Source organism: Capsicum annuum, chromosome 2 (assembly GCF_002878395.1).
Source record: "Capsicum annuum cultivar UCD-10X-F1 chromosome 2, UCD10Xv1.1, whole genome shotgun sequence".
Taxonomy (NCBI): Eukaryota; Viridiplantae; Streptophyta; class Magnoliopsida; order Solanales; family Solanaceae; genus Capsicum; species Capsicum annuum.
In genome coordinates, this window is record NC_061112.1 from 144,284,732 (window position 1) to 144,307,870 (window position 23,139).

A 23,139-nucleotide genomic window follows, 5' to 3' on the forward strand; every position below is an offset into this window, starting at 1 on the left:
TCCACCCCAAACACATCCTTGATTGTAATGACCAAAATATTGCAAAGTTGACCGTCATCTAGAGAAGGTTGATCAATCCATGTCACGCATATTAAAGTAAAGGTCTTTAATTAGCTTACATACACTTGAAAAAAGAAAAAGAGTGAAAAGTGTTGCGTCTATTAGGCATCTGATGGAGGAAACTCTTTATGTTATCATCTTGTTTATACTTTATTGTATGATGAATTTATTATTACGTAATTGCACTGCTGCACAATGTGAAAGTGAGTTATGACCCAGAAAGAGGTGTTTTTTTTAATAATTAATTCAACAGAGAGCGATAGCACAACTACTCATGGATACAAATCGGTCTGGGGAATAAAAATTCCAAGGAATTTTTGTCTTCTCCGATAAGGGAGGGCACCATTTTCTTGGAGACAAAAATACAAAGGGGGATGATAAACAAAGCTTCTAATTAATTATAATTATGTTCTATACAACAACAACAACAACAACATTGCCCCTAATGTAGTTCACAAATGGGGTCTGGGGAGGGTGAAATGCGCATTACCTTATTCTTATCTTAGTGGAGTAGAGAAGTTGCTTCAGACTCTCGCCTCATGAAAAACGGCAAAGCTAATAAAGATAACCAAATTAAGAAAAATAAGGATTGTGTCCTATCTCTTCCTTCATTACGTTGTTTTGGTTAAAAGGCAACACTTGTATGATTGAAAAAAAAAAAACAGTCGTTGAGATTGTTCACTTAATTCACTAGAGAGCTGCAGCAAGAACTAATTTCCAGCTAATTGCTTTTTTTAAAAAAAACAAACGGTACCTTATAAGTTTGAATAAAAGTAAGTAAAACACCTATTTTACTTCCAAACGAAGAAGGGCCTCTTTAGATTCTTCACAGCACCAGCCACATTTTAATAAAAAGGGGTTGCACATTAAGAACTTTTAACTTTTTCTTCTCTTGGATAATACTTTACTGAAAACAAAATAGTGTGGTGAAGCCTTGTCTAATATAGTCAACAATAACAACATACTCAGTGTATTCTCACAAAGTGGGGTCTGGAGTAGAGTGCACGCAATCCATACCTCTACCTCAAAAGTGAGGGAGAGAAGTTGTTTTCAATAGACCCGGCTCAATATACGTCCCGTCTACTACAATCAAACATATAAAAACTGTAAATGAAGGAGAAAGGCGAGCTCGTTTTCACTCAAGAACAGTCATCCTAACTCCAAAATTACATTATTACGGCAAACGTAGCCAAGGATGAGAATAGCGCACAGCGGTTTAACATCTAAAATATTTACACCTACTGTTATGCTGCATGGAATTGGTTACTCTTTATGGTGAAATAAGAAAAAAAATGCTAATAATACTAATATACAACTATGGAAAAATTATTAGAAAACCAAAAAATTGCAAAACATATTGTACAACTAATTCTCTATTCCTCTACTCATATTATTTCCTGCCATCTATAAGGAAGTCTCCATCTTTTATGCCAATAAATAGACACTCTGGACCATAAGGGGAAACCAAAATTGTACTCAAGAGGCTGGTCTACTGGCCCTGCCACTCTTAAAGGTAACCACACATACCTTGAATCCTTCAAGTCAGCTGGATTCCACCTATCTGCCATAAAAATAAAGGAACCATGTAGCTCAGGCAAAGGAAGCACAAATGTGCTCTGAGCAAAGAAAGTTGTTTGTCTAAAAACTTGGTTCCCACCAATGCATGGATTTCCAATGGTCTCCCATGGCCCCATAATTGATTCAGCTGCATGAGCCAGGGCCTCGTTCGGAGCCCAACCAGTACAACCCGATGTGATCATGTAATAGGTCCCTTCATGCTTGAACAAAGCAGGGGCTTCCCTGTGTTGTCCAACAAGAACCCTTCTCATGGCTTGGGTTGCGTCTGTGTATTCTTCGTTAAGTGGACCAATATGAAGCTCACTGTTGTCCTCTGAGGAGTAGACAAGATACGCTATACCATCCTCATCTTTGAAGAGTGTCATGTCCCTGCTTTCATATCCGTGGGGCCGTTTACTGTACAGATAATCAAATGGACCAGTGGGGTAGTCGCTAATGGCAACGCCAGCCGAAGCTTTCGTGTAGTTTGTATCATCAATATGCATCCACATTACATATTTACCTGTCTTCTCATTGTAAATTACTTTTGGCCTCTCCAGCACATTTAATTTGTACAAGTCATGTGTTTCGTTATTTCCTTCTGCTGCCAAAACAATGCCTTCATTTTTCCACGTCCACAAATCTTTGGATGAATAGCAACCAACACCGATAACATCAACCTGAAAGTTAGAAAGAATAGGTATGAAAAGCCGAAAAATTAACGGTTACCACTTTCAAAAAAGGAAAAACTGAAAAGTTAGAGGCAGAAATAATCCCAGACCAAAATTAAATCACCTTTGCGAAAACTGCAGAACTAATCTACATAATGGATAAGTGAGCAACAATCTAGGAACCAAGGAAAAGTATAACCTATGCATAAAATAAAAAGAACAGCTCATGTAGTACGATGCATATGATACATGCCAACATTTGACTCTACCCTTGTATCTAAAGGATCATCCCATTAGGTCACTCATCTAAGACGGTTGACACCAAACTGTCCCTTTAAGAAGCACCCGTGCTCCAAAATGACTTCCAAATGCAATCTTATGTGTCAAAGAGCTTTAAAAAATTGCTTAAGATTGTTTTGTTAGGTAATTGACTCTGATTGATTGGTTGAATGACTGCGGGGTAGGGAATGGGAGGAAGAGGATGAGTCCAATAAAATTTCAGTTACACTATGACAGAAGGCGAGGAGGATAAAATGGATGGAAGGAGCTAGGCACCAGCACATTTCCATTGAGATCCTTTTTTTGTATTCTTTTTTGGATACAGATCATTTATTTGACTTCCAGCAACAAGAGAATACTGAAAATATTTAGAACAAAAAAATACAGCAGCATTACATGTCATGTGATGTGTTCAAGAAAACCAATCATGGCCTCTAAAGCATAGTTTTGGTGAGATCCAATTACCTAAGTCTTCACAAAAAAATGATGGCAATAAGCTAGGATGGACGAAGATATGGAGTACACATGTGCGGAAGAAGCAACCTTCTTCACATGGTTAGCGTGGATGCAGTTCTTACTGTAGAACAACCTTACAAAGAGGAAATTGGTTATTAGTAGGTTGTGTTGTCTGTTTAAGGAGTAACAGGAGGTTGCTGATCATTTAACTTTGCAATGTAGAGTAGCCTCACAGCTTTGACACACTCGGCTACCTACTACTCTTCTATCCTAATCTTTGACCTCCATACCTTCATATCTAGGGTCACGTCCTCCGTAAGCTGTAATCACCTCTCCCAGTTCTTCTTCAACCTATCTCTATCTCTCCTAAAACATGTTATAGCCAACCTCTCACACCTCCTTACTAGTGCATCTGTGCACCTCCTCTTCACATGGTCAAACCATCTCAGTCTTGCTTCCGTCATCTTGTCCGCCGTGGAGGCAGCTCCCACCTTATCGTGTATAAATTCGTTCCTAATCCTATTTCTCCTAGTATGCCCACACATCCATTTAGGCATCCTCATCTGTGCTACCTTCATCTTCTAAATGTCTGCGTTCTTGACTGACTATCTCTTTGTCCCCATACAACGATGTAGGTCTAAACACTATCCTATAGAACTTACCTTTAAGCCTTGGTGACACATTCTTATCACACAGTACCCTGAATGCCAGCCTCCATTTCACCCGGCTCGCTCCAATACTAGTTCACATGTATATAGACTTAGAGAGAAGAGAGATGCACAGAATTCCCGATGTTACAAGAGGCAGAACAACAGTTTCAATAAAGAGAACAATAATATACAACTAAAAAAAATGTATGAAATCCAGAACTTACTCGTGCTGCTCCTTTTTTGTGAGCATGATATGTTGGCCCATCTTTATACTCTCCATACCAATAATACATTTTTGTCCTCTGATCGTATAGAATACCTCCCCCATGAGCTTGTATAGGGTTTCCCTCAGTATCCAACCACATTCTTCCAGGGTAATAATAATAGGTATCATTTTCAAAACTCATACGAGGATCTATAGCAGTTCTTTGACCAGGAAAAAAAACATGCCTTAGCTGGGAAGACTCATCAAGAAATTCTTCAATCAAGGTGGTTGGCCGCTTAGGCTTTCGTTTGGCAGCACGTGGGGATCGCTTCCTTGGTGGTGGAAGCTGTATATTTTCCTCCTCAACCTCTTCAAGCTCGCGAAAGTGAGGGTGCTGGTTTATACGTAAGTGTGCCCCCCCATAGTGTGCATCTTTTTGGCTAATAAAGGAGTATAGCTGAAGTAAAAGAAGGCAACCAACAATGCTCCATACGAGAATTGAAAATGAGCATCTGCGTCCTGCATTGCAACGTAAAGTTGTTGGGCTCCTTGATTTATTCTTGAACCTCATTTTGTTCCTTTTTTATCTTGAAGATACTGCTGCAGTAAAGAAAATCAAACCAATGGAGATCCAGAACTATAGTCACAATACAAACAAGGAAAATGTATATGCGGAGTATAACAAAGACAATATGTATTTGGGTCTGCATGTATCCACACATGTTTTTCAGTAAATATGAATGAGTCTAAATAAATGAAATAGTGCAGCTTGCATGAACAGGCGGAAAAAGGGACTAAAATCAAGTTTTCTGAAGTTTATAACTATGTTAAACTTAACTGCTGACAATACATGCATAATCAATAATTTGAACAGCAATTCAATCTAGTGGATTTCATGAGCACTAACAAAAGATACATACAAACAAATGTAACATACATTCAGCTTAAATCTTAACTCCTCGATTTATCAGTGAGCACATTCAGCTTCTAAAATCTTAACTTCTACTTATAGAAAGCTCTATTAGATCGCCAGAATTCCATCATTCAGCTTCTTAAATCTTTAACTTCTACTTATAGAAAACTTTATTAGATCGCCACAATTCGATCTTACATTGAGTATAGCAACTTCTACTTATAGAAAACTTTATTAGATAGCCAGAATTCGATCTTACATTGAATATAGCCTGGAAGATAAGGGCCATAAGTTGGAACAATTTCTTATTTAAGAAAAAGCAAAACAAATAGAGTTACATACATTAAGAAGACTTCTAATGAAATACTAATAAAGTATCCTAACTAAACAATAACTACTAATAAGGAAAATTATAAACAAACTAATACTAACTAAATAAATAACTAAAGCTACGACTAACAACAATTAATATAAGTCTGGATAGACGCTCTACAAAATAGAGGTCTAATCCCCTAAAGTTATTGAGATATAAACCGCATAAGAAAAATTTCAGCACAACTAATATTAAAACATTAGCAATACACCATATTCTTCATTATTCTTATACACTTTAAAGGGGCATCTCAATAATAAAAGGTCTTAAATATATATAGATATATATACAAAAATAATATTGTAATAATTTAGAGTTGTCTTTTTTGTTCTTGCATATCAGTTGTTTTTGGTGTAGTTTGAATTGTTTAATTCAAATTTCTAAAATATTTCTGATAAAAACTAGATAGCTTTTTCTTTCTTTATTTTTTTCAGATACTTTTTCTAAATGTATTTCACAATCTTCATTACTATTTCAAGCATAAAATTTACTATTAAAATTTTTGAGACCTCAATATTTTAGGAGCCTAAAGCAAACGTTCTACTAATCCTACCCTTGAGCCACCCTGAACCCTACCAAAGGACCCGTGTTTTGAAAGGTTATAGGTTTGCATCATTTTCATTTTTTCTTAGCTTAACCACTGCTGATACAATGTATTTGAACAGTATGTGCTTCTCAATATCAACACAAAGATTGCAACTTCATCGCAAAAAGATAATAATAGTAACACAGATAGTATGTTATCAATGCACTTGCAGTCCTCTATGATCCTGACCATCATTTGATTTAGATGCCTAGAGGAATAGTTAATATGAAAGCAAAAGTTTCAGCAGAGACATCAACACGCTAAATCGATAGTTTAGGTAGGCAACTAACTGAGCTATTAAGATTCCCCACGCTAAATCGATCAGTTCAAGATCCACAAAGAATCACCATTTGTGAACCTCAATTAGCAAAAAGCCAACAAACTCGTAACAAATACTTAGGAAATTAATTTATTTTCAGAAAGCAACAAGTAAAAAGGGAAAGGGGGAACTATAAGAGTCAAAGTCTGCTTACCTGAAAACAGCCCAGCTGAAGATTGAACGAAATCTGTCAACATATGTTTCAGTTCAGCTGAGCAATATACTTGAGCTGATTATCAAGTTGTGTGCATATGATCAATTTCCTTAAGATCAGCTGTCTACTGTTTTGACTAGCTGTTGCAAGGTTAATTTGGGTATCTAATTTCTGTAAAATCTTGCCCCAACAAACCCAAAATTGCAGGGGAAGATAAGGGTTAATGACTAAGAAAGAAAGAATGAGTAAGTAGTTTATTGGATCTTGGAATGTTAATGTTAATAATAATGATGATAACTTGAGACCAAAGATCCTCCCTTGGCCCCCCCAATTCCACCTATCTATGTTTATTATACTTCTCTTCCCTTTGACGATCTCTCTCTCTCTCTCCCTAGAGCATCTTCTCTAAGTGTTACTGCTATGACTAAAATTCTTTAATGTTTAATTACTCTTTCTTTCATGTTTCATATGATTTACTTGTATCTCCACTGCCATTTGCCAAGTGCCATCACATTCAAATCTGCGTTAATTACTATATTCTCCATTTTAAAATGTGGCGTAGTTGTTGATGAAATGGATTAAAAATTATGTAATCTTAATTTAATTAATGAAGATAAAAATATGGGTTGATTTTTTTTAAATTTGTTTAAGTTTTAATTAGTAGACAAATTTGACAGGTATGTATATATTTTATAAAACTAAGGTTCCCTCAAGTATTATTCAAATATCACGATTATAAAATAAATATATATGGTAATGCATTAACTAACACTATAAAATCTGCTCCACTTGTGGAGTCGCATTAATCTATAAAATCAAAACTGTGGCATGCCGCGTATGCGTATCCTAAATTTCCTAAGGAGAAAAAAAAATGTAGTAAGTACAAATTATTGTACATGTTTATGACTTTATGTTGTGTTGTTGGTTTGTGTGGGGTGAGATGGTACTAGACTTTGTTAAAGACACATGCTTGTTGCCGTTTGAGGCGCTCCACGTTGAGTAGATAGCCAATGGACAACTGATGACTGATGAATGCATGTGTATCAAATAATTTAAGATGCCCATTCAATTCACTAATGTTTTCACGAGATCTTTTTTCTTGGCAAGTATTGATTATCACGTCACTTGGTGATTATTGAATTGATTGAGCAGAAAATCATTTAAATATGATATTTATATTCGATATTATCTCTATTTTTTTTTTTTTTGGGTGGGAGGGGGGGCAACTTCATCACACTAAGCTTATTTAGTGTGATTTATATTGTGTGTGTGTGTGATTTACAAATTATAAACTGATCCAGTGAAGGATCCTTGTTATCAAAAGAAAAGAAGTTATTGTCATCACCGGCAGTCAGTCAATGAATAGGTGCCATTTACCTAATATAGTTATTTGTGGTCCTTTATTTTCAAGACACGTATTATTTGCAATATCATGCGTAAACTTGAATCATTTTTCAATAATTTCTATAAGTTGGTTAAGTGCTTGACCTGAGAAAATAGTACTACAAGGTGCCAACTAACATTAGGCTTCACGAGTTTCCGCGGTCGACGAGGCTTCCAGTTATGCATTGTCATCAATCATCATATATGCTTTACAGGAGACTTTTAACTAATATTCATACTCCCCGTAAATAATTTTTATATTATTGAGTCACTTTTATCTACAATGAGAAATTTATCATTGATGGACAAAATTTTTTTTTTTTTTTTTTAAAAAAGTATCTAAATAAAGTGTAGAATATATGTCACTTAATTTCAACCATGTGATAAATACATCCCTTATATACAGTTTCGGGTAAATACCGAATGCAACTATGTGAGCAATATTTTTTCAGAGTGATTTTTATCAATGTGGCAGCACTGGCGGTTAGCTGATAGTCTTGCTATGATGGCCACCACTACTGCTGCTTAGCTTTTTTGGATGCCTCCTGTGAGTTTAACGGATATTTTTGAAGCAGAGAAACAAGGAGGTTATGCTACCAGATGGGTGCACCCATCTACTTCTGTAATATACTCAACTAGTGCTAACAATAGTATTTCTGCTAGTAGTGACTTGTATAAAACAATGTGGCAACACCACGAACGATCTCTCTGTAGTCTTTTTATTATGATAGTCTTTTTGTTATGATGCAGTGATATATAATTATCTACTTCGCCCTAAAAAAAGAAAAAGAATCCTAGTTAATGTCTGCATTTTTAAATTCCACTAACATTAACAGATCAATCCAACAATAAAACAAAAATTAAAACCTGGCGTATAAGTTAAGTAGTATCACAAACATGCAAATTTACATGGCCAACACTTAGCCTCGAGTAACCATCAATCACTGTTTATGCCAATATATGTACAGTAAGTACATGACAAGAACCAATATATCAACTACAAGTTTGGTAGAAATTCTCTATTTCTGTTACTTAACCCCCAATTTTTAGGCGTCTTACGACTTCAGGGGGAATTAGTATACTGTATACTTCAACTACCCCCAATTTTTAGGCGTCTTACGACTTCAGGGGGAATGAGTATACTGCACACTTCAACTATAACTATACAAAAGAAAAAAATGTGCAAACCATCTATATATTATCTACCTTGCCTGAAGAAACATTACTGCAATTGGGCAAGTTTTTTTGGTACTTCTAGGATGATTTAGGAGTAATGGAACACGTATCGAAGCTTCTTCCGGTTTCTTGATGAGCTTTTACTGTCAATGTTAGTACCAGAAGTACCATGATAATGGAAAGTGACAACATAGATGACCATAGTATTTGTGCTGAACGTCTAAATGGCCTGCACTGGTACTGTAAAATGTTGCCAAACGCTTGTCTTACTTTGGAGCAATGACTTAGGCTCTGCAGATCAGGGAATATTTCCACGAGGTCTTCAACAGATTGCGTGTAAGCGAATAATATCATGGATGAGGCCTGTGGAATGAATCTTCCTTCATTTGCACAATTGCCTGTTGAATTTTCTCCATAACATGTGACTCTTGACAGAACCTACAGGCAAACATTAAAGAAATCGCGAATTTTTCACTGGACATGAGCCATAAATAACTTATTCATGTTCTGTACGATAAAGCTCGTAACTTACATATTTCAGTTCTGCAATTGGAATAGTATCCTTAGGACAGAGATCAGGTGTGAAGCTGTAACTAGGCGCACCTGAGAAGGGGTCGCAAACTCCTCTTGTTCCTACGCTGTTTCCCCCGTTATCATTTAATCCAAATCCTTGTACCTCTCTCAGCTTATAATTTAGCTGGAAATCAGAAACACAAAGAAAACAAATAAATTTTTTGTCCTAGCTTTAGTGCACCGGGCTGCCCTTTTTTTAACAGTACCTGAGTAATGAAATTATGAACAGTGGAGCCAATCTGCACCAAAATTTTGTCTGAAGATTCCGAGCTTGCACATGGAAGTATAATTTGCAAGCTGTTGTTCTGAGGATTCTGCTGAAAATCCTCCAAAGCTGAGCAGGTGTCTTCTGCAAAGCTGCATTAGCATTTGCTAAAGTCACGGTACATAAAACGAAAATATTACACTTAAGAACTGAGAGGAAGAGAAGGATCTGCGCTCACGTGTGGAAGAAGAAATCAAAGCCGGTCAGCACCCAACTCAGAGTCGTCAAAATCCAGCAGCAGAAGATGATTCTAGTAATTAATAAGAGCTGTTTAATTAGGCGTTGAGAATATAAAGGTGATTTCTTGTCAAACATATGTATAAAAATCTTGCTTACATTATAAATCCAAGAGGCCAATGCCAAACGAGCAAAACTGAGCCAAAGCAGCATTCCATTAGTCTAACCATGTCATTGATGATCGATTTACAGGTATGTTAGAAGGAAAAAGAATCAATAGCAAGACGATAGCTAGCAAAAGTAGTAATTGTGTAACAGCTTATAATTCACAAACTCTCTAGTTTAATTCACATCCAAACATGGAAGTACAAATATAAGCTTTAATTCTAAAAGACTCAAAATTTTATGTATAGTGTGACAGAATCTCACCTAATGCACAAACCAAAAGCACCAAATTGACAGTGACAACAACAATATTTGTGACGCATCTGCAGCCAAACAGAGCATAGTATTAAGGAAGATATAAATGTGATACCTAGCATAAGACTGACACACAATGACTCAGACCAGTGACTTACAGAGTTCTAATAGCTTCATTGCTTACATGCCGGGTTTTGTCAACAAACTGTTGAATCGTAATAGATCCTCTTCGAAGCCTATGGGTTATCACGTTCAACATCTTGTCTGCCTGTGAATTGTAAGGGCTTAAAAGAGTTTGCATACTTAGCAAAACCTTTATAACCCTTCTAATGGTATGACGAGTATCCCCACCAGCATCAAAAATTGTTTGGCGAAGCCTTTCGACTCTATGTTCAAAACCATTGTTTGCAGCCAAAACAACACTGCTTGCAGCTCTTCCAAACAAAACAAAAAGAAGTAGACACATCAGCCAGTCTTCTTCTGGTAAACTTAGCATGAATGAAATATCAAAAATGTAATACTCCATTACTTAATTCCCAATTGAGAAGAGCAATCATTTTGTATGAATTTGTTGTATATATAGGTCACTAATAATCATTAATATAAGATGAGGGACAATAAATGTGTTTGATTCAGACGCGGACCCAAGGTTCTCAGTTTATGAGTTTTGAATCATAATCCTCTTTGCTTACTTTTGCCAAACCTATACTCCGCCCCTAGTTTGGTACATACTTTAACTTCTATACTACACTGACCATTGCTATAAAGATAATGTGATATTGTAAAGTAGGTTCTGTTGAACCCGGAGCTTTAAGGTTGGCTCCCCCAGCATAGTTCAATTTCTACACACTGACTTGTGTTCTTTTACTAATTTATTGATGAATATGACATATTATTTTCCTAAACAACTTCCTTTGTCATCTTTAAAATAAGCGCGTGTGTATTTCTTTTTTTCCAAAATAGGAACAGAACACTATAGTTAGTTAAAAAGTACTTGTAGTAACCAAGAAATAAGCAAGCAAAAGCACTTACATGGCAAGGATGGTAAACAGGACAACCAGCGAGAACATCAAAATGTAGGAAGAAGGCGGATACTCGACAACTGGAGTAGTTGGGCTTCCATGAAAATACTTAAAAATCATGTAACTCCCAAAACCTAAACCAATTAATAACCAAATCCCAGCAATTGCATATCCATGTATGCCTGTGAAAGCCGCAGACTGTTTAAAAAAAATAAAAAAAAAAACATATCAGCAGCTTCAGTTTGCTAAACAATAAAAACAAACTTTTGTCTCATTAGAAACAAAAACTTACAGCCCAATAGTGCTTGTCACCAAGATTATAAGTTCCATCATACGACTTTAAGTGTCTAAAAGGATCAGGCCTTCTTGAAATCTCATCACGAACAATGAAACCAAATACAAGAGATTTCTGAGCGACCATATTAGTCGAAATTAATAAAAGAAGGAAAGGAACAAGAACCCTTCCATGTGATTTCGGCATGATAATATACTATGATCTTGATTTTTGATAGGCAAAACATAAAAAATAAAAGTGGTATAAAAGAAGAGAAAAATTCATTCCTTGACTTGGTCATTAAGGTTAGGATAGCTTGTGGCTAGTAAGAAACTTTTGGTTATTCTTGTTTGTACAGAGGAGTTGTGGGATTGATAATAATATTCTCCTACTTAGCATCTCTGTTGTTGTTTTTCACTAGAAAGAACTCAATTGAACTAAGTGAGAAATATAATATAATGAAATGAAAGGAGATCCATCAAGTGGTTATAAAGTGTGCGGAATTAACGGACTCCCTCTAGTAAATTGGGATTATTAATTTTGACCAAATCTTTTAAGTGTAATTGGGTTTTGATCCACTTATTCTTTCTTTCTACGTAAGCTTTCTTTTTCCTTTCATCACCCGATATTTTATGGATGGATGTATTTTCCATCACAAAAAGAAAACTTAACTATCACTTTCTACCTTTTTTACTTTTGTGCATCTTCATTTATCCTCTTTTCACATTTCATTTTATACTTACATATTTTCTTTAATTTATCTATAAATTTTAGTGAATAAAGTTATCTGATATTTATATATATATGCATGAAAAAGTAGGTATTTCTTAAAACTAGAATGTAACGATGTAGGGATCCATATGTAAACATAGTATCTATTTAGATAGGCCCGAATGGCCCCTTCTCATAATGAGAATGTATATAACCCTATTCCGGCCTGGTCCGGTATGGAATGAACTTATAATCATAGAATCGACTCGATCATCAGATTATAAGTTCATAACCCTAGCCCATTTCCATTTTGGACGGAACAGATCTACTAATTCTTTGATTCCAGTTAGTAAGAGGGATCTTGAACTAAGAAATAGACCCTAGAAGCTAAAAAAGGCTATCCTGAGCAATTGCAATAATCGGGTTCATTGATATTCCTGGTATAGTAGATGCTATCACACGTACAATCATATAGGTCCATGCAAGGTACCCCAATATCACAATTATTGAAAAAATATTTTTACTCGTTAAGTATTTACTTGACACGCCTCTTAAGAAACAATAAAGATAATTTCAATTTTATTATTTTATTCTTTAAATATACTAAATTAAATATTTTTAAAATATTTAGAAATAACTGTAGTTAATAGTAAAAATATATTAAAAATTAGTATATGATTAAATTATGTATAAATAATATAAATATCAACCTTTTAAAAGTAATTACACTTTCTTCCACTTTTTTAATTACTTTACTCTTTCTCCCTATTAATATACATAACATAGCCAACATATACATAGCATTCTGTGTACATGTGAGATTTTTGTAATATGTGTAAAGAATTAGAATTTTTTATAATATTGAAAACATAAGTTGTGTATTTATTGACTTGTGAACAAGTAAAAGAGATCGTGGAAGGAGAGAGAAATAGTAATAATTTCGCGGTTTAACTTTGTTGCAACAATAATTTGTATTCATTTGGTGTTTTAAATAAAAGCTACTTTAGTTGCGTATATAGAGCGAATTACCCTTTATCCTTTTTCTTTTTTTTAAAATGCTGACACCCGTTTGTGCAACTTTTTTGGGGAAAAAAAGAATTGAATAGGTGTTGGGATATCTGTTTCCTAAAAAGATTTAGGAAAAATATTTTTGGAGAGATGTTTGGCTATTTTGGTTAGTGTTCCCAAGAAAGTTTTTGTGAAGTATCCCTAAAGGTGTGGTTTGAAGACAAACAAAATATTTTTAAAAGAAAGGTTTTCCCAAACAAATAGTTAAAGGGAAATAGAGTTTCATAATTCAACGTCCAAACACTGTGAATCAATGAACCTTTTATCCTAATCAGAAAACAAGCACGTACAGGAAGTATATATGTATCTGTTCTTAAAATAGTTGAAACTTTATTATTTGAGTGTAAATATGTAGGAACTTTTGGCACTTAATTGGTGCAAAGTCAAAAGTTCGCTCATTTTCCAACTTTCAACATGGACGGCTTATATACCATCTGAATATATAGGATGACTTTTAACAATTGGAAGATAGTTTTTGACTATATATTGAGAAAATATGGTCTTTTTCTTTGCTTTTGTTGAATTAGAATATATGTGTAAATACACAATATTTACACAACACCAACTACTATACTATACACACAGATAGATGGTAGTGTCAAAGACTCAATAGTGGAAATACGGATTTTGGAGAAATTTTTAGAAACGATTGTGGAAAATGAATGTTGTCTATTTCAAGTCCCGTTACATAATTGTATGAGAAAGAACTGGGATACAGATAACTAAAGTGAAAACAGTTTACCTAACTACTTGTTGTCAAGCTTACGGGAGAAGTACTTGTAGTACACCCTTAGGGCTATTATTGAAGATCTTAAATATTTTGCTTCAAGCCAACAAGACCACAATTAAACATATATATATATATGGAAAGAAGAAATCAACATGTAAATTTTCTAGAAAATGAAGGTCACAAACATGAAGAAAATTTACTAATCTGGAAAATGAGCTAAAGAAAATGGAGTTCCTTTTAGGCACAATACATAAACATGCCTTTTAACTTGACTTCATAGCATATCTATGACCTCCAACTTTGGGTGTGCACAAGTAAACCCTTAAATTTGTATAAAGTTAAATAAGTAGACACATATGTCCAATATGGCATCCTACGTGGCAAATTCTTGACCTACATGGCATCTAGGGGCGGATCTATTAAGGCCCATGAGGATGGCACGCCACCCGCAAACTTCGACGGAAACTCTCTTACACTGATATATTCAAATAATAAATCTGCCACCCACAATATTAAAGTGACATATATCCAATGCAAGTGATAAAGTGAGTTTTTAGTGGCCCAAAGGTCGCGGGTTCGACCTTTGTTGGCAACAAACATTTTCTTAAAGCAATATAGGTATATATATATACCTGTCACCAACTATATCAAAGTGATATCTAGTGCAAGTGGTAAGACGCTTTTTTAGTGGCCCTAAGTTCGCAAGTCACGGGTTCGACCTTTGTTGGCAGCGTAACTTCTGCTTTGCATACATATTATGCTAATTACAGTTGACTTAATTATATAATTAATTATTATTTTTGACCTTTTTTTAAATTTCTTTAGTTGTTAAAAAATAATTTAATCTCTCTCATCCAAATTTAAAAAAAAAAACTATCGCTATTCTCTCAATTTTCAAATCACGATTTCACCTCTATTTATTGACTTCTAGACTCTGGTTCACTTGGCATCCGAAGAGTTCGGATCCTGAATCCGTCTCTGATGGCATCCTAGGTGTATTATGCCAACGTAGGACGTATATGTCTGCTTGTTCGACTTTATACAAGTGTAAGGGTCTACTTGTGCACACCTAAAATTGAAGGTTATAGATATAATTTAAGGTCAAGTTAAAAGTTCTGTTTATATATGTATTATGCCTTTCTTTTATGACAAGCCATATTGTAGCTTAATTATATTATGAACGTTTTTAGACTATTTATTTGTCTTTTCAATATACCAAAAAAATTATGATACATACTTGACATAATTATCTAACACGTACACACAATAATAGAGAAAGCCAATATAGAGATTTGGACATGTATATACTTCCAACGTTAGTATTTCGTGGCGTACTTAATAATTATATTGTGAGAACTACTACAAACGATTTGGCGCATTGTTTAAATTCTTCATTTATTTCTGGCTTTCGTGTTTCTATGAAACAGTAGGGGTGTGGTTACTGATTAATAGACTTTTTGTGAAATCATACAAGTTGATTGAATGTGTGAGTGTGACATATTTCGAGACAATGGATGCAGCCATTCACTCACGAGCTAGTCACGCAATGCAGCTTTCAAATATACTAGTAGGAGTTCCTACAAGAATGAAGTGTTTGTTGTACGTGGAGTATTAAATATCGATCAAGTTAGAAATGTGGCTATCACATAGATTTAGTCTCCTATTTGCCTCCTATATTAACTTTTTGGGCTATCCAACTAATCAATTTGCAATTAATATACAAACCTGACACTTGGAAAGCTAAGGATAATTCGTTTTGCCGTGAAAATCAAAATTACATTCACTTCATTTGATGTTTTTAATGTCGAAAATAAAGTTAAAATTGTGTTTTACAGTAGTATTTTGAAAACGGAGTATTCTTTTAAGTTAAAAAATAAATAAAAAGTAAAAGTTTTAAAAAGTTTAGAGTCTTATGAAAATTGAGTTATTTTATGAAAATAAAAAAAATTTAGATCTTTTTTCTTTTTAAAATAATAATTTAAAAGTGCAAGTTTTTCGAAAATGTAGATATTGTGAAAACGTATTTCGAAATATTTATGATCAAACAAGTATTTCGAAATAAAGTGAAAATATATTTCAAAATATTATAAATAAAATTCATGACCAAACGCCTATGTGCACCACAAAAGTATTTATCAGCATTTGCTATTTATTTCTAATTAATGAACAGCTTATAATGATTAAATAATTTAATAAAATAAAATTATAAATTATAAATTAATTAATTATAGCTAATCAGTGCTAGAAATCTATATGCAAACACATGACATTCATGGTACATCGTTTATTAATTTGGTATAAATACTCGATACAGATAAGTTTAATTTTGGTCATGTCATCGTGTATATTGTGTTGTTGTTCTTGATCGACTATACATTCTTGTCTTCACATCTCGTTTTCAAACAATCAAGTAAACGTAAACCTTCGTTTCCAACAGTCCATACGTTGGGTATTTCACTGACAAGAGAACAATAAGCATTACAGCATGTCTAGGGTTACTGGTGACAGGAAGCAAAACATGTACAATTTCTATAGATGTTTCCTTATAAACAAAGAAAAAGAGATTGTATATGTATCATATGAAAAGATTATGTTAAAGGATTATTACTATTATTGTTGATTTATTGGATTATTAATAAATTTTTGTAAAATTAATTATGTATATTTGATAGTGTGTAATAGCGGGTAATCACCACTATTTATTAAATATGAAAATATGCTAATCCATCTAATCCAAAATACGTGAGCTTTTGTCTCAATGCACACCTATTAAGAAAAAGAAATTAAGAATCTGTTTGGAATTGTTGTTTGAAAATTGCTTATTTGAGAAGTAATTTTATAAAATAACTTGTTTAAAAAAGTGTTTTTAAAAAAGGAAAAAGACATAATTTCCACCTGAACTTGTCATCAAAACTTATTTTAACACTTTAACTTTATTAATAATTATTTACCTCCTAAACAACTTTTGAGTAAATTATATACCCTAAAAATGTGATGTCACTCTCACAATGGAGAGTGTAATACACTCGCCTTAAGTCAGCGCCACATCATTGTCATGCAAGCCACACAACCCCCACCCTCCTTCCCCAAGCTTTCTTCTTCACCCCCACACAACCCCCGCCAACTGTTGCGCCCCCCTCCCCTACGCCCCACCCCATCCCATTTTCTCTCTTGTTCAGTCCCCCTCCCCCACCCCAATTGGGTGTCCAAATTTGGTGTTTCCTTTGTGAATTTGTAGGATTTTAGTTTTTTTTTTTGTTGTTGAGAAATTCGTGAATTTTGAGGTTTTAGGGCTCTTTGAAATGGCAAATTGATCCAATTGGATGTCTAAATTTGGTGTTTTCTTGGTGAATTTGTAGGGTTTTAGGTTGTTTTTTTAGTTTTGGGGTTCTTTGAAATGACAAATGGATTTAATTGGGTGTCTGAATTTGGTGTTTTCTTGGTGAAGCTGTAAGATTTTAATTTTTTTCTTTTTTTTGGTTAAAAGATTGATTGGATTTGGTGGGAAAATTGAAAATTGAGGTATATACATAAAGATTATTTGAGATGATGATGGTGGATTAGACATCGTCGGAGTATTGGTTATCATCGGAAGATCCATCAGTTGGTGATTTTGTTTTGAATTTCGATGGACCAAGTATGGATATTGATGATTTATTTACTCAAATTATGAACTTTTTGAGTATGATTCTCATTGGTGGGTAGTTTTTGGTCCAGGGTAATTAACTTTGGCAGCTCATGGTGGAGTTATTAGTATGATAGGTTCTCATTGATGAATTTTTATTTGATTGAAGATTTTTTGTGGATAGAAGTGAAAAAAGAAAAGAAATAAAGGAAGGATAAAACATGGGGGGGGGGGGGGGTGGGAGGAAGAAAAAGACACGGGGGTGGTGGGTGTGAGGAAGAAGTGAAAAAAATAATGGCTGAAAATTTTAAAGTGAGGTTCACTTATTTTTTGTAATATTTTTTTATAATTAAAAAATTCTTTAATTTATTTTTTTGTCACGTCAACCATTAAGAAGGTAATATAATTCATTTAAAAGTTATTTAAGAGGGTAAATAATTATTCATAAAGTTAAAGTGCTAAAGTGAGTCTTAGAGACAAGTTTAGAGGAAAAAAAAATTGTGTTTGATAAATTTTGATAAACAGATTGTGTTTGAATAGTCTTTTTCAAGAAATGCTTTTAAGAGAAAAACGATCAAAAATGACATGCATTAATAGACTTTTACTATTAAAATCATTTTATAGAGAAAATTTATATTAAATATGTATAATATTTTAAATTATTTATTTAAAATTAAATATTTGAGAACAAAATATAAAAGTGTTGCCAAAATATCATTTGATCTTGCAACATGACTCGTTTGTCATTTAATTAATAATAAAAAATAAAGAATTATATATTCTGCGATCATCATCAATGATATTTTCGATTTTATTTAAAGAAAATAAGTGAAAAATAAAATAATAATATATAAATAATAGAATAAAATAAAGAAGTATGATTTAAACATAAAGTATGAAATTCTAAAACTAAACAACAATCAAACTTATAAGATATATGTGTATTGTGTATAAGTGATAGAAATATTTTTGTCATAAAAAAATAATTTTCCGCTTCTGCTTCTTCTCAGAATCAAAAAAATTGTTTCTGCTTCTTTATAAAGTATTTTTACAAGTTTACCAAACGTCTTTCTTTTCAATAAAAAAGTGTCCGCTATAACACATAAATTGTAGTAATTTACTTTTCATTTTTACTCTTTTAGATTTTATCAAACTGCTCCTGAAATTTTAGTCACAATAAAATAAAGTTAATTAAGTTCTTGGAACACATAACCTAAAAAGTATAAATAACGGGTAAAATTGAAAGAAATTTTCAATTTGTCTATTTAAGAATGAACAATTTACTTATTTTTAATATTAAAAAATAACTCAAAAATTCACTTATTTTGAACCAAATAAAGTATTTATTAAAAGGAATTTGGTAGCACATTTGTAACACAATTAGTGATTATTTGAATCAACTTTTGTGGAGAACCATATCCATAGGCATAGATAGAGCATTTCCTCCACAAACTCCAGCCTAACCATGTCATATGTCTTTCTTACTAGCTCTTATTTTCATCATACATTTGATGAGAAATGTTTTTCTTATTACAATATATAATAGATCACGACATATAAGAACTGCATTATGCACTAGGGATCTATCTACCTTGAACCAAGACGGTGTGTGTCAATCTCCATGCTAAGTAATACAGCTTTAATCTCTTCATAGAAATTAATTTGGAAATGTAACATTGCAGTAGTCTGAATTGACTAGCATCTAATGGTTGAGTTGCCTTGGCTACCAGGGCTATCATTATGACATTTTCAGTAGGTCAAATACATCACCATACGCCTAAATTTTGCATAAACTTTTACTTTGGCATTTAAAGTCGACGTTGTTCATTTTAGGCACCTGAACTAGAATTCTTGCATGTTATTTTGACACTTTTTACACAATCAGCCAAGATATACGATGTGCATGTATTACACGTACCGATAAGGTGTAAAGTGATCAATAATATGATGACATGTGTCATTTCTAAATTAATTTTTAAATAACTATTTTTAATTAAAATTTAAAAAATGCAAATTCAATATTGACACTTGGTATTTTTAACTCAAATAATTACTATAAAAAAAAGGATAATAAAATTTAACCCCACCCCCACCAATTCCCATTTGTCTTCTCCAGGCCACCTACCCACCCCTCACCCCCTGCCCGCTTCCCCACCCCTCAATTGTCTTCTCCAGGCAGCCCACCCACCTCTCATTCCCACCCGCCCCCCCACCCCCCCAATTTTCTTTTCCAATGTCCACCACTGTCTCACCTCCTCTCCCCCTAACCCCCAAATTTCCCCCCACAATCAAAATCTTTTCTAAAATTACCTTTATATACACAAGTATCTTTTTTAAAAAAAAAAAAATTATTAAGAATTCATCCCAGACAAAATCTGTTGAGATTTCACAATTGGAGAAGTTTTTTACAATCGAATTGAATTTGATATTGTTAATTCATTCTTTCAAGTTAACTATAAAATCTACCTCCAAATTTTTCACCATTAAAGGAGCTTAAAATTAAGTAAAATCAAGGCAAAAATTAAGCTAAAATGAGTGATTGAAAATTATGAATTTCTAAAACTTTGAAGAAAAAGGTGATGGTAGATTAATTCTTTACCATTTTTTATTATCTTAAGGACGAAACCATGGTTGTGTGAGTGATTGGCGGATAGAAATGGAGAAAGTATTGGAGGAGATCAAAAGGAAGAAGATGAAGAAAAAAATAAAAAATAGTCATATTTAAGTTGTTCACGGGCTTCAAGTGTGTGCAAGACACACAATGTGCCAATACAGCAAAAGTGTTAAAGTGACACAGTTGACGGCTACTTAATATGTTAAAAATGAATACCGTTCACTTTAGGTGTCAAAGTGAAACATTGTGTCAAGTTGAGAGATCTGCCTATGTATTTAACCTTTTCAGTATGTTAATGATCCTTTTGTGTTAAAGATAAAATAGTGTTATATAGAATATAACGGATGAAATTTGTAAATAATAATGGTGTGAAGAACTTTTTTATTTTGATAGAGTTTAATTGCTTGTTTGAGAGAAATTTTAGAGAATTCAAAAAACTAGACTTTTAAATACGTTTTTGTATTAATTTGTTTGGCCTACTTATTTTATTAGAGACTAAAAAAGAATGATTATTTTTTTTACTAACTTTTTTATTTTAATTTTTGTTACATGACATGTTTTAAACAACAAAATTTAAGTCATTTTGATATATTTGATATATATTTAATTTAAAATTATAAAATTCAAAAGTCTTGTTTATTTTGTCAAGAAGAAAGGGTCAAATTTACCCTTCTACTTTATAAAAATTAGCTAAATATACTCTTCCGCACACTTTGGGCCAAATTTATCTCGTTATTAAAAAAAAAAATTATGTGTAAGCTTCTTTTAACTGAAAAGTTCAAATTAACGTCAAATACTCTATTTTTAAAAATAAAACATACCCAAATTTCACTTGTCCGACTTGATTCAACCCCGAAAAATACACAAATAAATATATCTCTCCCTCAATTTTGTAGATCGAATTTTTTAATGAGATTAGGTCATTGATATTTATCAGTGCATACCTTATGAAAAAATGAATCTGCATCAATGCAGATACGAATAAAATATACCCATCCTTCAGTTCATAGATTTACGTCAAGGCGAGGCTCATGAAAAATGATACTTAGCGGTCACATATAATAGATATGCCTACTAAATATTTCTCTGAATGATTGAGTTAAGAAATATTCGCATGTGCCAATTATGACATCTCTTTATTTTTATGTCTTTAGATACAATTTGGATCTAACTAAATTTTTCATCATACTATGTGCTCAAAACACTTATCCACTAGTTCTAGAATCTAGATACATATAGAATTGTATACCAAATTTTGAAATTTGATATGACTGAATTAAGAGCAGAGTTCGTACTTAGGGATGGCTTTTGGGCAAAGCCTCTAAAGCCAAGGCTTTAGGCCCTTAATTTTTTAGGGGCTTCATTTTACAACAATAGATTACGTTTTTAAAAAAAAGATATTATAAAATATTTTAAGTATTTTATATCATTAAAAAAAAGTTTTAAAATTAAATATAAGGTAAAATTGCATATAATAAATGCTTGTAGTTTAGTTCTTCAATGAATTTTACATGTAATGAAAGTTTTAGTGCACCGGACTGCTCTTTTTTCCTAATTAACTAATTAAATAAAAAGAAGGATCTTAAATTAGTAAGTAATTAACAGAATAAATATTCAATATATTTTTAATATATTGGAAGAAAAGAATGCCTTAATTTTTTATTTATTTTTTTATTTTTTTACAAATACTCAATCTACTTTTAGTCTTGACTAAATTGTTCTAAATAGAAGAGCTACAATGTACCCTTTTTAATTAAATTATTATTTCTAAGATCGGGCTCATTTCAAATTTTTAGTACTATTTTCATCTAAAAATTTGCATGATTTGTTATTTTATATGTTATCTTATTTAATTCTATTAGAATATAAAATATGTCAATTAGAACATATGAATTCGATTGTGCAAATCAAAAAAATAAAAATAAAGGAGAAGAATCGATTCTTTAATACAATCCCAAAATTATAGTTCTTGAGTAAGATAGAGAGACATCCAACATAAATCCTTTTAAAGAAAATTGGGGGAGGAAAGAGGAATTACAAGGTGAGGAGTTGAACCCTCACCTTGTTGGTAAAATTTTAGGTAGCCAATAAATTAATCTGCTAAGATCCCCTCCAACATAGATTCCGAAGAAGTAGACTGAAATGAGAATTTTTTTTCATCTCCTTTTTTTATTTGACAGAAAAGTTAAAGCCCCTTATTGATCTATGGCTTTAGGCCCCCGACGATATTAAACTGACCCTGTTTGTACTAAACTTTTCTCTAGTTTCATACTTCTTTATTTTTCCATTCCATTTCAATTTTATTCGCTTTCAATTAACCTACTACCGCTGTATGTTGAAAGAAAAATATATTTACTCGTTGAAAAAATTCGATCAACAGAATTGAAGGAGAGATATGTTTGTTTGTGTTTTTTTGTGAGGCCTCTCTACTTCTTCGAAGGTAGCGATATGGACTGTGTACATTTCACCCTCTCAAATCCCATTGTGTGAAAATATACTGCATTATTATTATTGTTGTGTTTTTTGTGGGAAGGTCGGATGAGGTAAATTAAATTATAGTGTATTTTATTTCTAAACAATGAGACATTTAACATTAATTTAAGTTTTTTTGTTAAAGAAAGGACACAAGTAAAATATTTCTTAATATCAAGAGTAAATTTAGTTCTAAAGTATGTTATCAGGATATCAACCTCAAAATATAACAAAAGATATATTTAACTAATTTATTTAAATAAAACGAAAAATTTAATTAATTTTTCTTTTGATAATTTTTTTTTTTTTTTTATCAAATTAAAATAGATCAATTAATTTGGAACGGAGGTACTATATTTATCTCATAAAAAATTGGACACCAGACATGTTGACCCTAGTGTTCGGC

The 23,139-nt window shown here is 32.8% G+C and overlaps 2 protein-coding genes across 3 annotated transcripts; both read right to left on the bottom strand.

Annotated features, from left to right (window-relative positions):
* Nucleotides 1-1,171: 1,171 nt before the first annotated feature.
* Nucleotides 1,172-6,740, bottom strand: LOC107860186. 2 transcript variants are annotated; one of them, XM_016705459.2, is made up of 3 exons: nucleotides 6,224-6,740; nucleotides 3,898-4,475; nucleotides 1,172-2,297 (listed from the first exon to the last, which is right to left on the bottom strand). In XM_016705459.2, exons 2-3 carry the CDS (start codon nucleotides 4,447-4,449, stop codon nucleotides 1,446-1,448), a joined length of 1,404 nt encoding a protein of 467 aa, XP_016560945.2. In that variant the 5' UTR covers nucleotides 4,450-4,475; nucleotides 6,224-6,740; the 3' UTR covers nucleotides 1,172-1,445. The 2 variants fall into 2 exon arrangements, with proteins under 2 accessions (XP_016560945.2, XP_016560944.2); XM_016705458.2 differs by having other exon boundaries at nucleotides 3,898-4,478; nucleotides 6,224-6,734.
* A 1,715-nt stretch (nucleotides 6,741-8,455) lies between these two features.
* On the bottom strand, nucleotides 8,456-12,106 carry LOC107860184. The gene is made up of 9 exons (XM_016705457.2): nucleotides 11,532-12,106; nucleotides 11,250-11,437; nucleotides 10,376-10,651; nucleotides 10,227-10,285; nucleotides 9,957-9,993; nucleotides 9,799-9,870; nucleotides 9,562-9,712; nucleotides 9,315-9,479; nucleotides 8,456-9,220 (listed from the first exon to the last, which is right to left on the bottom strand). The coding sequence occupies exons 1-9, from the start codon at nucleotides 11,718-11,720 to the stop codon at nucleotides 8,861-8,863; spliced, it is 1,497 nt and encodes a 498-aa protein (XP_016560943.2). The 5' UTR covers nucleotides 11,721-12,106; the 3' UTR covers nucleotides 8,456-8,860.
* Between the last annotated feature and the right edge of the window lie 11,033 nt (nucleotides 12,107-23,139).

What these genes read in the sequence shown, in the direction of transcription:
- LOC107860184 (XM_016705457.2), bottom strand. Translation starts at nt 11,720, where the DNA reads ATGCCGAAATCACATGGAAGGGTTCTTGTTCCTTTCCTTCTTTTATTA. An exon ending in GCTTTTGGTTTGTGCATTAG is followed by an intron (nt 9,994 to 10,226) that starts GTGAGATTCTGT and finishes GCTTTGGCTCAG; the next exon opens with TTTTGCTCGTTTGGCATTGG. An exon ending in CAATTGCAGAACTGAAATAT is followed by an intron (nt 9,221 to 9,314) that starts GTAAGTTACGAG and finishes GTTTGCCTGTAG; the next exon opens with GTTCTGTCAAGAGTCACATG.
- LOC107860186 (XM_016705459.2), bottom strand. Translation starts at nt 4,449, where the DNA reads ATGAGGTTCAAGAATAAATCAAGGAGCCCAACAACTTTACGTTGCAAT. An exon ending in ACAAAAAAGGAGCAGCACGA is followed by an intron (nt 2,298 to 3,897) that starts GTAAGTTCTGGA and finishes TCTAACTTTCAG; the next exon opens with GTTGATGTTATCGGTGTTGG.